The 16,904-nt window shown below is 41.1% G+C and overlaps 1 protein-coding gene across 1 annotated transcript; it reads right to left on the reverse strand.

Moving 5' to 3' along the window:
* Nucleotides 1–2,076: 2,076 nt before the first annotated feature.
* On the reverse strand, nt 2,077–14,936 carry c1qtnf6a (C1q and TNF related 6a). Its single transcript, XM_071546412.1, has 2 exons — nt 14,729–14,936; nt 2,077–2,624 (listed from the first exon to the last, which is right to left on the reverse strand). Exons 1-2 carry the CDS (start codon nt 14,934–14,936, stop codon nt 2,077–2,079), a joined length of 756 nt encoding a protein of 251 aa, XP_071402513.1.
* Nucleotides 14,937–16,904: the final 1,968 nt, after the last annotated feature.

Below are 16,904 nucleotides of genomic sequence, written 5' to 3' on the forward strand. Positions count from 1 at the left end.
TGGGGCATGATAGAAGATTTATTGTGCTCTCTTTCTTTGTGTAAATTGCTGGACTGGTTCTTTGCAGTGTCCCGCTAGACATGCTTTGCTATGACGGAAACACACTAAATAGGCATGCGATAGGATGATACTACATACCAAACAATACATTAGCGTTGTGAACTGAAAATCTCAAAGTAGGATTCCTCATGGTATTCTGTAAATCTCTCAACACCAGGAAGAAGATTGGAGTCACTTTACCTAAGAAGGCTTGGCACGAATACCCTGTTGGAATGGAACAAAAAAAAAAATCACAAACAAATTCAGCAAAACATTTAAAAAAATCATCAGTGGAAAGAACACAAAGTCAAAAATAGCAGCCAGAAACAGCAATGGGGTAGAAAAAACAGAAAAGGCAAGATTTCATATGAAGATCCTGTATTGGGAAAACTGTAAAAGAAAACTAAACTGGTACACATTCTGGAAGAAAAACTTGATTTCCATTTGAGAACTGCCAAACCCACGCTAGAGGAAATACTGACCATTGTGGCAAAGATGAGGAAACCTCTGGATGTTTAGTCTTGAAAGAGCCACTCCCAGTGAACTGTGGAAGCATGGCATGTCTTCTCTCACATACTCACCTCATACATACTATCCTTCTGATACATACATGTCGATATGGGATGCATGTATCATAAGGATATAGCTGCAACACATTAACACTGAATTGCATGAGTGCAACCAATGAATTACTCAACAATTTCCCATGGCATCCTCAAGGTGTCAGTGTGTTAATATGTTTATTAAAATATTCATTACAACACCTGAAAGTGGTTTGCAGTCTATGGACAATATACAATTCATATTTATAGTTATTGATGTTAACACTCTATATTTACAGCTGCTTTTACAGTATGACAAAAAAGGGATGGAGAGAGGGAAGAACATCATCATCATCTTCTGGCAAACTTGTTTAGCACCAAACATTCAAGTATGCTTGAACAGCAAAACACAATTTAATGTGTACAGTTTTGAAAGCCAGGGCTACACATTCAATCTTACTGGCATAAGACATATTTCATGATAAAATTGCAATTTTACTGACCAACATAATTTTACTGCACACACAACAAAGGCTGAGTTTTAGCACCATGATTTAGCACCATATAGAACTTTACCTAACTGTTACATAAACCCACTGTTAAACTTAAAGGACTGATAGGGAAAACATTGAATACACACTTCTCAATGTGTGTGACTAGCACAGAAACTGCATACACTTTTCTTATCATGCCCTACTATTTGATGATTATGGCCTCACTTCACCTTCCTCTTCTTCCGCTGAGATCAAGCCAAGACAAATCGTTTCATTTTGTGTTTTGGAATCCGTTATCTCATTTCTCTGTGGGCTACATCAGAGGCCTTTCTCAGAATATTTTTAACGCCTAATCCACGTTGACCAACTGCTGAACTGGCTCGGCGGCTGTTTATTTGTGCTGGCTCAGTTTTTCACATCAGAGTTTGACTAAGGAAGATCAAACAGGTCAGCAAGCATCATAGCCTAAACCTGCTGTCCTACACTTTGCCAGACAAGGAGGGAATTTAATCTCCTGTGAACCAGCCTAATAAAAACATGTACTTTTGACATGTAGGGATCTACTCCCAAGACCCATTTTGCATCCAAATTCTCCAAACAGTGTTTTTTGTTGCATGTGTCCAGGAACGTGTGGGAGGAGGATCATGTTTGGTCTTGGAGTCCTCCTCAAACTCTTCTTGGAGAATCAAAGTACTCCCACATACTTTCAAAATCTCAACTATGCAAAACACTTTTCAGTTGGTGATTAAGGCTATTGAGTTGAGTATCATATTACTTTTTCAATGAGGTATTGCCCAAAGTCATGAGAATGTGGAGATTCTGAGAACATGGTGGGACCTGCTGAATGTGTTTTTATTTAAGTATCAAAGGAAGAAGAGAACAAAATGAATAGTAGCTGGTCCCAAGTCAGCCCATTGTTTTAGTCTTCTATAAAACTGGCCTTTAACAGCTTAAACATCAGCCTTGCCTCTCCCAGTTTAATGTCCCTCCCAGGTTCTTTTTTACTCCACGCTGGCTTTGATGAGGTACCCGTTGAAAGTGATGTAGATATCTACATCGTCACTGTAAATGGCGTTCTCCCTCTCCCTCTTGTACATACGCACCCACACCTCGTCGTTCAGCCCCAGCACCAGCATCAGGCTCTGACTCTGCATGATGGACCGGTCGCTGGGCTGGGCGTAGACGATCGCCTGCTCCGTGTCGTTCTGCATGACGTGCAGGTACGTCTCCTTGAAGTTCCAGGTGTGGATGTTGACGTTGAAGAAGTAGACCCCCGGGACGTAGCAGTAGAATTTCCCCTTGAACATGTCGAAGTGGCCGTGGAGGTTGACGAAGACCGTGTCGAAGACCAGAGCTTGGTAGTACTCGAGGCTGTGAAGGGATTTGCGACGGCCGACGGAGAAGGCGGAGTGCTGGACTTTGCAGGGGTCTCCCGGAGGTCCCGCCTGGCCCTTAGTGCCTTTCGGACCCACGGGACCCTTGGAGCCTGGAGGGCCTTCCAGTCCGGCTTTACCTGGTGTCCCTCTGTCGCCACGGTCACCCTTGTCACCTGTGAGACATGAGTATGAGAATGAGAATAAATGAGAATGAGAATGTAGAATAAAAATGATATTGGACATTTTTGGACATTTAACTGGTGGGATGATTTAAAACATCAGATGATCAGATGAGTGGGAACTCCCTTCATGCTTCTAGATCTGCAGTGACAAACTGTCACAGACTTCAGTGTTAGGTCAAATATTGAACACTTCACATATGTATGCAAATCTATTAAATATCGCGCAAGTAACATGAAATATAAAATTAGCTCAATGTTGTGTTTCTTTTGGCAGTGACGTCCTGCAGAATCCTTGTATCTCTGAAGAGTCCTCTAGGAAGACAATGTCTGCTGTCATTGACAGAAAGAAAGAAAAGGTCATACAAGCTTTCTGCAGACAAGCATAAAGATTGGTGTTGAAGGATTTTATTCCAAAACACTATCCATGTTGGAAAGGTCCTTGAAATTGATCTATAGATGATTCTATCGACAAAAAAACAATGATTTCTTGGCAAAGCTTTAAGACGCTCTTAACTTAAAGGAATAGTTCACCCAAAAATAAAAATTCAGTCATTATCTACTCATCCCCATGCCAGCTGGAACTGAGGTGCAGTTTTGTTTGTGTTTCCATACAGCAGCAGGTCCTGAGCTCCACAGCGGAACTGCGTAGAAAAAAAGATAACGGAAAATAACTGAAAGTGATAACTGAAAAGACCCGCCACTCTAGCTGTTGAAAAGTTCACGTTTGCGCACACCCGAGATACAAGAACGAGGAGAACTACATGTGTAAATGTTTGATGTCAAAATAATAATGAAAAATGCCATAAAATGTGCCATTTTTAACTATAAATGCTACATGTAATACTGTGCAGAATACGGATAGAACAGAGACTTTTGTGGACATCAAACATTAATATGGGTGCTGCTGAATTTGACGATTAAATACAAAGTAATTGGTTTAAAACAGTATTTCTACCTATTTTCAAATCTTGCACTTATTTTTAAGGCTAAACCGGAAGTCTTGCTTCTGCTAATTCGAGCTAGTCTTACCTATTGAGGCTGGGCACGGGCAAATGTGACATATTTTGAAATAACAGCTAGAATGGTGTAAATGTAGGTCTTTTCAAGTCACTTAATTTGGCTTCTGGACACTTGCATTATGCTGCACAAGCTGCATGGAGCCATTTTATGGTTATTTTCCGTTATTTTTTTTAACCGTGAAGGTCAGGTCAGGTCCCCAGCAACTTCACTTGTTTTGGAGAAGGCTTCAACGCCGTTCCGCTGTGGAGCTCAGGACCTGCTGCTGTATGGGCTAACACACTTCACCAGAGTTTCAGCTGGCATGGGGGTGCGTGCATAATGACTGAATTTTGATTTTTGGGTGAACTATTCCTTTAACACACATAGACAGACAAACACACTCACATTCATACCTATGAGTGATTTAGAGTCTCCAATTCACCTGCCTTGATGTGGGAGAAAGCCAGAGCGTAAGCAGGAAACCCAACAGAAACGGGCAGGAATCGAACACAGCACCTTCTTTCTGTGAGGCAACAGTGCCAACCACTAAGCCAGTTCAGTTCAGTTCAAGGATATAACAGTATTGATAGTTGATGAGGTTTTTCGTTTGACTTGATTTAGGATATAATTGGGTGTGAGGCCTGGAGTTTTATTGAAACTATGTGAACTGGCCAGAAACAGCTAAGGGTCTGGAGCTGGAATTCTGCTGTCAGCCGAATCTGCAAATGGCCCGAAATTCCACATAAAGAAATTCTGTGGGAACTAGTTGACACACGAGACTCCTTCATAGCTGTTTCCTATTGCAGTAAATGAACCCTGAGGTTTTCACATTTCTACCTTATTTCAGAAAACCCACAGTATGTTCCCCCTCACACTCTGTGACTTGCTCTCCCACACATACAACCGACCCACAAACGTCAAACAAAAGATTTTTTTCCCTGCCACAAAAGCAAGTTCAGTATCAGGTCAAAACCTGATCTAAGAGAGCAGCAGACTGATCAGAATGGGGAGAAACTCACGAACTTGGCCCTGAACCTGGTTGAATGAGGAAAATGCTAAGCCCCAGGACAGCCACAACTAGAGTGTTGGTTCCCAGGCAAGACACCAGCCAACTGGCGTGACAAGGGTTCAACTGAGGCTCTTAACATCTCTTGTACCGTTTGTAAACCTCGGAGCGAAGTAGGCCTGATTATTTTAGCAGCGATGGATCCGAAACCTGCCAAAAGCGTATTTTCCATTTGCAATGGAAAATGAAATGCATTCATCCATGACCTGGTACATCCCAACACGTCAACCCAGCCTGACCTACTTCTGACAGATGAAGAGTTCTGATCCAAAATTAGATTTCCCCCGTTTAAAGAAAGTGATACCTACTCTGAGAAAGGATTGATAGCACAAAATCAAAACCTTGTATGATACTTGTTAATCGATAGTAGTTCCTTTCATGACAATTAGATAACACCTTTACAGACCATATCCTCTATATTTTAGAAATGTTGAATGATGAACTTCAGGTAATGATTTTTTTGGATAAATAGCAATTTGAAATAGAACTCCTCAAATTCCAGAGTGGACCTTTGAGCCTTTTATGTATAATCCTCAAGATTAACACAGCAGTTTATAATTTTTGTTGTCTCCTTTTAAAATGTAATAATACAATCTTTTAGTAATGATATTTTAAATTTGCATTGCCTCATATTTAACGCCTCAGGCTTATTCAGTTGGCCAGCCAATTTGGAAGTCGGGTTTTACTGTGCAATTTAGTTGAATGTGCTGTCTAAGGTAGGTGCACTGCAAATCACAGCTGCTGTGTGAAGGGTTTTCCCAAAATCTGCCACAGTAGTTTAATTTAGTTTATTTATTCACAATGTACAAATGTGGAATTATAAAACACTATGATGAAACAATGAAACTATGACAGAAAAAAGTGAAAATCCTAATTGAAAGCAAGGTGCAGACCTCTAGGGCTACAAATTATAATGGTGATAGTCATAAAATGCTACCTGTTATCTTTAAAGGGAAATAACATTTAGCGACATGTTGATTGTGCACACAACAGGAAAAGAACATTTCCTGTGTAATGTCTTCTTTTTAGTCAACATTTATAAGAGCAACTGATGAATAGATAGCCGTGTGCTTCACACTCAAACATGCACATCCCCATACACACATATACGTACAAAAAAATGCACACACACACACACACACACACACATACTCAAACACAGATATGAAACAATATGAAGTGGGCAAGAGTTCATATAAATCCAGAGGTTGACAGAACTGCCATTGCTTCTGTCAGAGCTCACAGCCGATACACATCCAACAACATGGCTTCAGTCAAAAAGCTAAGCTTTCTGCTGACAGTTCTTGTTAGCACCAACTATGCTGAGCCCGACATCTACTTGCTAGCAGGAAAGGATGGATATTGTTCAATTCCAGTACTGGACAGGGGATTCTATATCTTTAAAAACACAACTGAAGGATACCAACCCTTATGGAGTGTATTTGGCCCACTTCTGGGGAATTCTACACTGCGTCAGAGCATGGGGAATCGAATTCGCTCTGGTAGATCTTTCCAAATCCTAAACCTGACTGAGTCTGACTCTGGACAGTATGCAATGGTGACCAGCTCAAATATGTTTTGGTTCCGACTCGTAGTCTGCAGTGTTCAGTTTCCCAAAGTGTGGCACTTGGTCAGTAATGAACTGTCAGCAGAGTTGCACTGTGAAGGAGCTGGAGCAGCTGACAACCTGACGGTCCAGTGGTTCAGGTGGAAGTCATCGTGGCCTTGGGGCTGGAGCAGAATATTTTCAGAGGAAACTGGATCCCTGAACCCCCTCATGGAGGTTTTGGGGGGCCCAGTTCAGATGGTGAAGAACAGTTCCGCACTCCGCATCTCCAACATCACCTATGATGACAGTCTAACCAGCTTCAGTTGTTTGGTACTGGATGGACAGAGTTGCATTGGAACCCATGAGATATACCTGGCTTCAAATTATGTCTATTTATATCACACAGTGGGAGAGAAGGCTGTCTTGCCTTGCATTGAGCCTGACTCTAATGGGAAACCTGAGAAGTGGTTTATAAACCTTCAAGATGGTCCTCCCTTGGCATCCCAGAACCAGTCTTATGCAAAGAGTAATGACACTGACCAAAGACAAGAGATGTACATGGTGGATGGAAGAGAGACTGGGAATTACTCCCTGGTCATCCCATCCCTTATGCTCAACCATTCAAGGCATTATGAATGTCGTGCTAAATATGGCAGAAGCTTCAGTCTGTTGGTGTGCCTTGAGCCTGAACCTCAAATCCAGCTCTTCTCAGTGGGAGGGGAAGTCAATCTCAGCTGCAACTCCGACCTAGAAGAGGAACAAGGTGTTGTGTGGTTCGTACGGACAGCCCGCCATCATGGTGTTGTTCTGGACTCGCTGAACCAATACAGAGAGCTTCCTGATGATCTGGAGAGGAGGGCTAACCTGTCTTCTTCCTACACCACTCTGATCCTGTCTAACCTCTCGCTACAGGACAGAGGGGAGTACTGGTGTTCTGTTTATGTCAGAAAATGGCCGGATTCGAATATGTGTGAGTCAACAAACAAGATCGTCTTAATCTATCAGGACCCCTTTGGCATCGACTCTTCGTTCTTTGCAGTGCGGGCTTCACTGGTGAGCTGCGGTCTGCTTGGGCTAACCTGCGCTGTGGTCGCTGTGGTCCTGAAGACCAGAGGGAGAGAGGAGGCTAGAGATGCAGTCAGACGACACGGGACAGCAGTGATGGAAGTGGAGGATGAGGAGGAGGAGTGGAGGAAAGGGAAGAGGAGAGAAGGGAAAACAAGACAGGAGGAGAAGTAGGGTGTTCATCTAGTGTTAGTGCAGCTGGACGGTTGTTAAGTCGGGGTCTCAGCCTGTCTGAGGTTCCCCAGTCCGACCTGTCAATCTCAGTCAGCTCTCCGGGTAGCACAGAGAGAGAGAGAGAGAGAGAGAGAGGGAGAGAGAGCGAGAGAGCGAGAGAGAGAGAGAGAGACAGAGAGAGTCTGTATGAATGAAATGAAAAATTGAAAATCTCACAACTAAACGGAGGGGAAAGTAAAATCACAAAATCACTTTAAAAACTGAAGACCCATCCATACACACACACGCACACGCACACACACACACACACACACACACACACTCAAATAACTATGAGACCCTCTTCTCACACTGTACATATATACATATTGCATTGTGTAGGAAATTCATATTTAGCCTTTATGTGCTTTTATTAATATGTAGTAAACTGTAATAACTTGTGTTTTGATGATACTATTGCAATTGTGTACTTACAGGGCTATCGGTCTATATGGATGTCTTGATTTGTTTAATGATGATGATGATGATGATGATGATGATGAAGTGGAAGGGGAGTTTGATAAGGATGATCATGATGAAGATTAGAATAGTGCACCTTTAATGTAAATGAAACGTGTTCTTACTGCCTGCTCAGCTTTACTTCTGTATCCAAGTTGGAGCTTTAACAGTTTCCTGAAGGAGATATTTGTAGATATTTTACTTGATAGTGAGTCACACTGTTTAGGATTTTATGCTCAGTTTTCATTTATATCATATACTGTATATCATCATTAAACATTTATATATGAAGAGTGTCATTACAAAATGAGATATCAACACAAATTGAAGCCTATTCTCATGAAATGACTGTTGTCATTATAGGTTTCTATTAAAGTTGAGTTATCTTAAGAACTTTGCTTACAAAATAGCTGTTATTTGCTATCATTTTGAAATTTGCATTTGTGTTTGATATTTTTAAATGTATCTATATGTATGCTTGTATGCTCTCCATACAAGTTTCAAAGGATAAATTAAATTTCACTTGGACCAGTGAATCCCATTCAGAATGTCTTGTAAAATGTCACCAATACAATGAGATCAGGAGAAGTCAGAAGTCTGTCATTTCATGTAAAAATGGATTGACTAGAAATGTAATTTTCCAACATCAGACTGATGACTGATAGTAATGATAAAAATAATTATAGATTTTACAATAGTCATATAGTTTTTAGTCTTACAGTGACTGTATTACAATGAAATATGAATAAAGTCTGATGCCTTTTGGGATGATACAAATTGTCTTTTTGTGTGTGTGACTCTTCATAAGCTTACTGTACCCTATATACACATAAAGTATTCCACATTTCACACATTCTAGCTTCACATCTTTCAGTTTTAACAAAGAATCCAATACATACTGCCTCATTTATTAGCTGCTATTTAGCTTCTTTGTTGTTGAGTAACTAGTGCAGGGTTTCTAAAATGGTTGATAGCATGGAAGAAAGCAGATAAGTATGAATAATCTTGTTATCTTTATATTAGCTTAATGGTAAAAAAAATGTGTTTCCTCATTTTACATCAGGTCAAACAAAACAACTAGTTTAATGACAGTGTGGAAGTGGCAGGAATGTAGAGACGGACAACTTCTCTCGTTGACTACACCAACTCGTGTGTCATTTATCTTTTACCAACTCCTTGCTAATTTACATAGAGCTGCCCAAAAACACAACAAACCTACTTCGAACTGACGTTGCTCAGAAAAGCCAGACTTTCTTAAAGGGACCGTGTCTCCCTAACCCTGCAAAGCATACCATATAACTGCGTGTGTTAAACATACCAAAATCACAGATTATGGTGAGTAATGTCCATACCCAGATTATGGTGAATAATGTCCATAGAGTCCACTACAATAGCAAGATTTTGCACCCTGTGCAAGCACAGTCTCAGTTTCAGCTCTTGTGCAATCAATCAACATTTATACTTCAATAAATGAAATATCTAAAAACCTCACTGAATCTTTCTTGCGTTAACTCTCTCTGCTACATTATCAGTGAAGCTGAACCTTGTCACTAAACCCCAGTTTCTTTCACAGAGCCACTTACAGGGGCAGTTGTTGGCATGGTATAACAGACTATGCATATCAGTCTGCAGAATACATTCAGCATTTTGTCATCATGTGAATGCAATGAAAACGTTTAACTATTTTTCAAAACCCCCAAAAGTGTATCCTTTGAAGATGAAAGATTTGGAATCGTAATATTTTGGAATACATGCAATTCTGCTTAGACGTCTTAAAACTGGGTTGGCATGTCAGATACATTATAATGGTCATAGTCATAAAATGCTACCTGTTATCTTTAAAGGGAGATAATATTTAGTGACATGTTGATTGTGCACACAGCAGGAAATTTACATTTCATATGTTATGTCTTCTTTTGAGTCACTGATGAATAGATAGCCGTGTACACATGCACATCCCCATACACACATATACATACAAAAAAATGCACACACACACACCTACACACACATACTCAAACACAGATATGAAACGATATGAAGTGGGTAAGAGTTCATATAAATCTAGAGGCTGACAGAACTGCCTTTGCTTCTGTCAGAGCTCACAGCCGATACACATCCAACAACATGGCTTCAGTCAAAAAGCTAAGCTTTCTGCTGACAGTTCTTGTTAGCACCAACTATGCTGAGCCGGCCATCTACTTGCTAGCAGGAAAGGATGGATATTGTTCAATTCCAGTACTGGACAATAGATTCTATATCTTTAAAAACACAACTGAAGGATACCAACCCTTATGGAGTGCATTTGGCCCACTTCTGGGGAATTCTACACTGCGTCAGAGCATGGGGAATCGAATTCGCTCAGGGAATTCTGGTAGATCTTTCCAAATCCTAAACCTGACTGAGTCTGACTCTGGACAGTATGCAATGTCGACCAGCTCAAATATGTTTTGGTTCCGACTCGTAGTCTGCAGTGTTCAGTTTCCCACAGTGAGGCACTTGGTCAGTGCTGAACTGTCAGCAGAGTTGCACTGTGAAGGAGCTGGAGCAGCTGACAACCTGACGGTCCAGTGGTTCAGGTGGAAGTCATCGTGGCCTTGGGGCTGGAGCAGAATATTATCAGAGGAAACTGGATCCCTGAACCCCCTCATGGAGGTTTTGGGGGGCCCAGTTCAGATGGTGAAGAACAGTTCCGCACTCCGCATCTTCAACATCACCTATGATGACAGTCTAACCAGCTTCAGTTGTTTGGTACTGGATGGACAGAGTTGCATTGGAACCCATGAGATATACCTGGCTTCAAATTATGTCTATTTATATCACACAGTGGGAGAGAAGGCTGTCTTGCCTTGCATTGAGCCTGACTCTAATGGGAAACCTGAGAAGTGGTTTACAAACTTTCTACAATATCCTCCTTTGGCATCCCAGAACCAGTCTTATGCAAAGAGTAATGACACTGACCAAAGACAAGAGATGTACATGGTGGATGGAAGAGAGACTGGGAATTACTCCCTGGTCATCCCATCCCTTACGCTCAACCATTCAGGGCATTATGAATGTCGTGCTAAATATGGCAGAAGCTTCAGTCTGTTGGTGTGCCTTGAGCCTGAACCTCAAATCCAGCTCTTCTCAGTGGGAGGGGAAGTCAATCTCAGCTGCAACTCCGACCTAGAAGAGGAACAAGGTGTTGTGTGGTTCGTACGGACAGCCCGCCATCATGGTGTTGTTCTGGACTCGCTGAACCAATACAGAGAGCTTCCTGATGATCTGGAGAGGAGGGCTAACCTGTCTTCTTCCTACACCACTCTGATCCTGTCTAACCTCTCGCTACAGGACAGAGGGGAGTACTGGTGTTCTGTTTATGTCAGAAAATATCTGGCCTGGAATATGTGTGAGTCAACAAACAAGATCGTCTTAATCTATCAGGACCCCTTTGGCATCGACTCTTCGTTCTTTGCAGTGCGGGCTTCACTGGTGAGCTGCGGTCTGCTTGGGCTAACCTGCGCTGTGGTCGCTGTGGTCCTGAAGACCAGAGGGAGAGAGGAGGCTAGAGATGCAGTCGGACGACACGGGACAGCAGTGATGGAAGAGGAGGATGAGGAGGAAGAGGAAGGATAGGGAAGAGAGAGAGAGAAAACAAGACAGGAGGAGGAGAAGGAGGGTGTTCATCTAGTGTTAGTGCAGCTGGACGGTGGTTAAGTCGGGGTCTCAGCATGTCTGAGGTTCCCCAGTCCGACCTGTCAGTCTCAGCAGAGAGAGAGAGAGAGCGAGAGAGGGAAAGAGAGAGAGAGACTTTGTATGAATGAAATGAAAAATTGAAAATCTCACAACTAAACGGAGGGGAAAGTAAAATCACAAAATCACTTCAAAAACTACTTTTATTACTATGTAGTAGACTGTACTAGTGTTTTGATGATACTATTCCAAATGTGTACTTATAGGGCTATCTGTCTATATCGATGTCTTGATTTGTTTAATGATGATGATGATGATGATGATGATGATGAAGTGAAAAGGAGGTTTGATAAGGATGATCATGATGAAGATTAGAATAGTGCACCTTTAATGTAAATGAAATGTGTTCTTATTTACTTCTGTATCCAAGTTGGAGCTTTAACAGTTTCCTGAAGGAGATATTTGTAGATATTTTACTTGATAGTGAGTCACACTGTTTAGGATTTTATGCTCAGTTTTCATTTATATCATATACTGTATATCATTATTAAACATATATATGAGGAGTGTCATTACAAAATGAGATATCAACACAAATTGAAGCCTGTTCTCATGAAATGACTGTTGTCATTATAGGTTTCTATTAAAGTTGAGTTATCTTAAGAACTTTGCTTACAAAATAGCTGTTATTTGCCATCATTTTGAAATTTGCATTTGCATTTTATGTTTTTTATATGTAACTATATTTGTATGCTCTCCATACAAGTTTCAAAGGATAAATTTAATTTCACTTGGACTAGTGAATCCCATTCAGAATGTCTTGTAAAATGTCACCAATACAATGAGATCAGGAGAAGTCAGAAGAATAGTAATTATAAAAATAATTATAGATTTTACAATAGTCATATAGTTTTTAGTCTTACAGTGACTGTATTACAATGAAATATGAATAACGTTTGATGCCATTTGTGATGATATGAGTTGTTTGCTTTCTTAAGACTCTTCCCTATATACACATAAAGTATTCCACATTTCACACATTACTGCTTCACATCTTTCAGTTTTAACAAAGAATCAAATACACACTGTCTCGTTTATTAACTGCTCTTTAGCTTCTTTGGTGTTGAGTAACACTAATGCAGGGTTTCTAAAATGGTTGATAGCATGGAAGAAAGCAGATAAGTATGAATAATCTTGTTATCTTCATGTTAGCTTAATGGTAAAAAAAATGTGTTTCCTCATTTTACATCAGGTCAAACAAAACCACTAATTTAATGATAGCAAGACTTCTGGAACTTGTGCAAGCACAGGGCACGACTACTTTTTTTTTTTAGCTGATTACTGATAATTCAGTTTCAGCTCTTGCACAATCAATCAACATTTATACTTCAAGAAATGAAATATGTGAAAACCTCATTGCATCTTTATTAAGGTAAAAGTCTCTGCTACATTACCCGTGAAGCTTGTCACTAAACCCCACTTTCTTTCACAGAGCCACTTGTCGGGGAAAACACCTCAATTTAAGAATTCATGCTGTCGTTGTCATGGTATAATTGACTATGCATATCACTCTGCATAATACATTCAGCATGCTGTCATCATGTGCATTCAATGAGAAAGTTTAACTATTTCTCAAAACCTCAAAAAGTGTATCCTTTGAAGATTAAAGATTTTGAATCATTTTTGACAACTTCCAATCTGGTATTTGACTGCTTCAGTGCACTGAGACTGCTTTCTGAATGACTTTCTTTTGACAACAGATACAAGACAGGTTCAGCTCTGCTACTAGAACATTAGCTGTCTCAATAGCTAACACCTCCTCCTCCTCCCAATACATAACCTGCGAGGTCCTACAGGGCTCTGTTCTAGGCACCATCTTCTTCTCCCGACACTCCCTCTAGGTCATGTTATCCACAAACATAATGTATGATTATGCAGATGACACCCAACTTAAAGTCCCCTTAAAGTCCACTGACTCCAATTGTCTTGACAGTCTGCATGAGTGCATTCAAGACATGAAGAGCTGAACGATGCCCCTGGGTCATTATTTTTCACAGTAAACTTGGGAACTAAGAACCTAGGGGTGTTCTTTGATTGCGTTTTTTTGGCAATTTTGACTTGTTCCTATTGAGGGTCTTAGGTTGGGGGTGTCGTTTTATTTCTTGTTTCATGATGTGGGTGTTGTGAACCCCTTTGAGAGAGTAACTGTGATAACAATTCAAGTTTACTTGACTTGACTTTAAATCAATCCTATCCTCAGCTGACTTGAGGAAAGACATCCACACCTTTATTTCCTCTCGCTTAGACTATTACACTTCCTTTACTTGTGCTTCACTCAAAAGTTTCTTTCCTGCGTCTGTCTGGCACTAAACACAGAGATCATTTCACCCCAATTTTAGCCTCGCTGCACTGGCTACAGTTTTACAACTGATTTTAAGATTTTACTGCTTACTTTTAAAGCACAACATGGTTTGGCACATTGCTACATCTTTTAACTCCCTATAAGCCAGAACACACCTTGAGATCCTTAAGCAGAGCCCTTCTAGCTGCTTCACAGTCTAGACTCAAGACCAAAGGGGACCAAACATTTTCAATTAGGGCCCCTATGCTGTAGAAACAACCTGCATGAGGAGCTTAGGCAAGCTAAATCATTTCAGTCTTTTAAACCACTTATTAAAACCCTTTTTGCAAACTAGCTTCTGTACCAATTCATGGACTTTGTTTTTTTCTATTATTAAATCACTTTACTTTTCATTTGTTGCTTTTTCTTATGCTCTGCAAAGCACTTTGAGAAGTTACTACACAAATAAAGATTATTATTACTGTTAGTATAATTATAGTGTTTGTGTGAGTGTGTGCGTGTCTGTGTATGTTGAGAGAGAGAGAGAGAGAGAGAGAGAGAGAGAGATGAGGGATTGAACTACAGGAAGTTGCAGTGGGGTTTAAAGTTGACCTGAACCCACAGAGTTAAAACCAGTACAAACACGTGCGAGGAGAGATTCCCATGACACACCAGTCAAGTCCCTATCCCGTCCATTCTACTCCTCGGCCTGAAGCACACCGCCGTACCTTTGAGGATGGTCATGTTGATGTAGGCACGGACCTCCGGCATGTGGTTGAGCCCTGCCGTGGGAGGCTGCTCTGCGCTGCCCTCTGCTGGCTCCAGGTGATCACAGCAGCGTCTGCAGGGAGCAGGAGGGGCGCTGGGGGGCGGCACCGGAGCCACCATGGAGAAGAGGGACAGAAGGACAGGGAGCAGGAGGAGGACACCAAACATGGCTGTGCCTGAAGCGAGAGCAGAGGATACCGTCAGATGATCGGGGAAGAAAACAAACCCTTCAAACTCTGACCTTTGAAATCCTTTCTACAGGTTCCTCGAAATGTTGTTGATTTAATATTTTAAGCTTATTCTACAGTTGCAGCCACTATAAATCACTCTGGATTACAGCGTGAGTGAAATGCCTGAATATAAATGTAAATGTCATACAGTGGCAGGCCCCCTCCATGCATCTGTCCCCTGTGTAAGCACATCAAAACATTCCAAAAAAGTCCACTTGAGGGTGGAGCACTAGTGTTGCACTAGTGTTGCAGCAGTGTAGGAAGTGTGCAAAAAGTGAGGCTTCATCTGTAAAGTATTAAGGAGCTCATTAAAAATCAAAAGTTAATTGCTTGAAGTTAATGTGTTTATCACCTGATTGGTAATAAGGTAAAAGGGAGAAGTAGAGGCTTAACACTGAAGTGCTCCACCACACTGCTATTGTAGAAAATACTTTAAGCAAATGGCATTTTTGTGTGCTTTCCTGGTTATTGGGGCCAATAGACAGCCAGTCAACTATTCTGGGACCTATGACTGTATTTCCAGCTTTGCGTTCCATTAAAGAAATCAAGACATTTGTTATAAAATAGCAAGTTGAATTGTGAGGAACAGAATATGAAAGTTTAAGGTTAAGAGTTAACACACTGAGTGGGAATCATGTAAGGTCATCCATTTTTATTGCTTTCTGGCCCCAACCATAATGACGAAAGGTATTTGGGTGTTTAGACAATGAGGTAGTACATTTGACTGCAGAAAAAAAAAGAATCATTAGTTCATACACTGAAAACACATTTCAAAATCCTAACATGTCAAATAAGGTGAAATCTGAGGGTGTTGCATAGCTCTTCCATTAAACCGTAAAAACACATGTACTCGCTAAAATATCTGTCTTTAAGCAGCTGTTTGGCAAAAAGGATCATTATGCGTCCTAGATGTCATTCCCGGACCACTGGAAAGAAGGAGAGAGGAATCTGGGATCCTGAGCCAGAGAAAACATTTACTAGCCTAAAGAGAGGAGAGAAGAGTCAAGAACGGTGGAAAAAAGAGCAGAAGGGAATGAAGCCTTGTTGCAACAGAAACCACTGGGGTTTATGGGTTGGCCATGCATTCACAGTTGCATATCATTGGTCATTTAATAAGGAAATACCATGATTTCTGCCCATATGTGAACACAACCGTAGAGAATTAACCCAATTGGGATGAAAGAGCAAATGGGACCTCGAGGCTCCATAATAAACACCAGTCCAATAAAAACTAGTATGCCTCTCATCCAAATCCCAAAAGTAAAGAAAATTACACAAATAACTGGGGGAAAAATTTGCCTACAAGGATCATAAATCACCCTAAAATTACCCTTCAGACAAGCCATGATTTACCACCAATTAGCCTATGAAGGGTGACTCCTCACAAGTTATGCCAAGGGTTTGACTTTTGAAGAGTCATATCCAGAGGCAGTCAGTGCAAGAGCCTGTCTCTGCCTCTGCTCAGCATGCGCACGGCCGATTCAGCTCACGTCAAAGTGCAGTGGACCCGTCCCACCTGGAGGCCGACCCATATGACCAACCTCCTTTGTGAGAGAGACCAGCAGAGAAGGCACTGAGTGGAAAAGTCAAGCTTCTAGATTGTCAGAGTGTGATATATAAGTGCTGGGATAGAGGACGGATAGATAGAGCAATGCTGACAATGCTTGATTAGAGTTGTAATGAAGTGCAGGCTGCCCAGAATGCATCTATTCCCTTTTATGGCTGCAGGATTTTCCACACAATTGTGACGGCTGAACCTGCATGATCATTTTAGGTCGAACACACAACTAGTAAAAGTGAAAAAGAGTGAAAAATACACTTGACAGTCCATTGGTTTTCAATCATGTGCCTTCGTCACCCAAGAGTTTGCAGGTTTTCATTCCAGCCAAACACAACAGCAGCTGAT

This window comes from Centroberyx affinis, unplaced genomic scaffold (assembly GCF_046629955.1).
Source record: "Centroberyx affinis isolate AG114_WGS23_722 - 3 ecotype Tasmania unplaced genomic scaffold, CSIRO-AGI_Caff_v1 ptg000262l_1, whole genome shotgun sequence".
Classification (NCBI taxonomy): Eukaryota; Metazoa; Chordata; class Actinopteri; order Beryciformes; family Berycidae; genus Centroberyx; species Centroberyx affinis.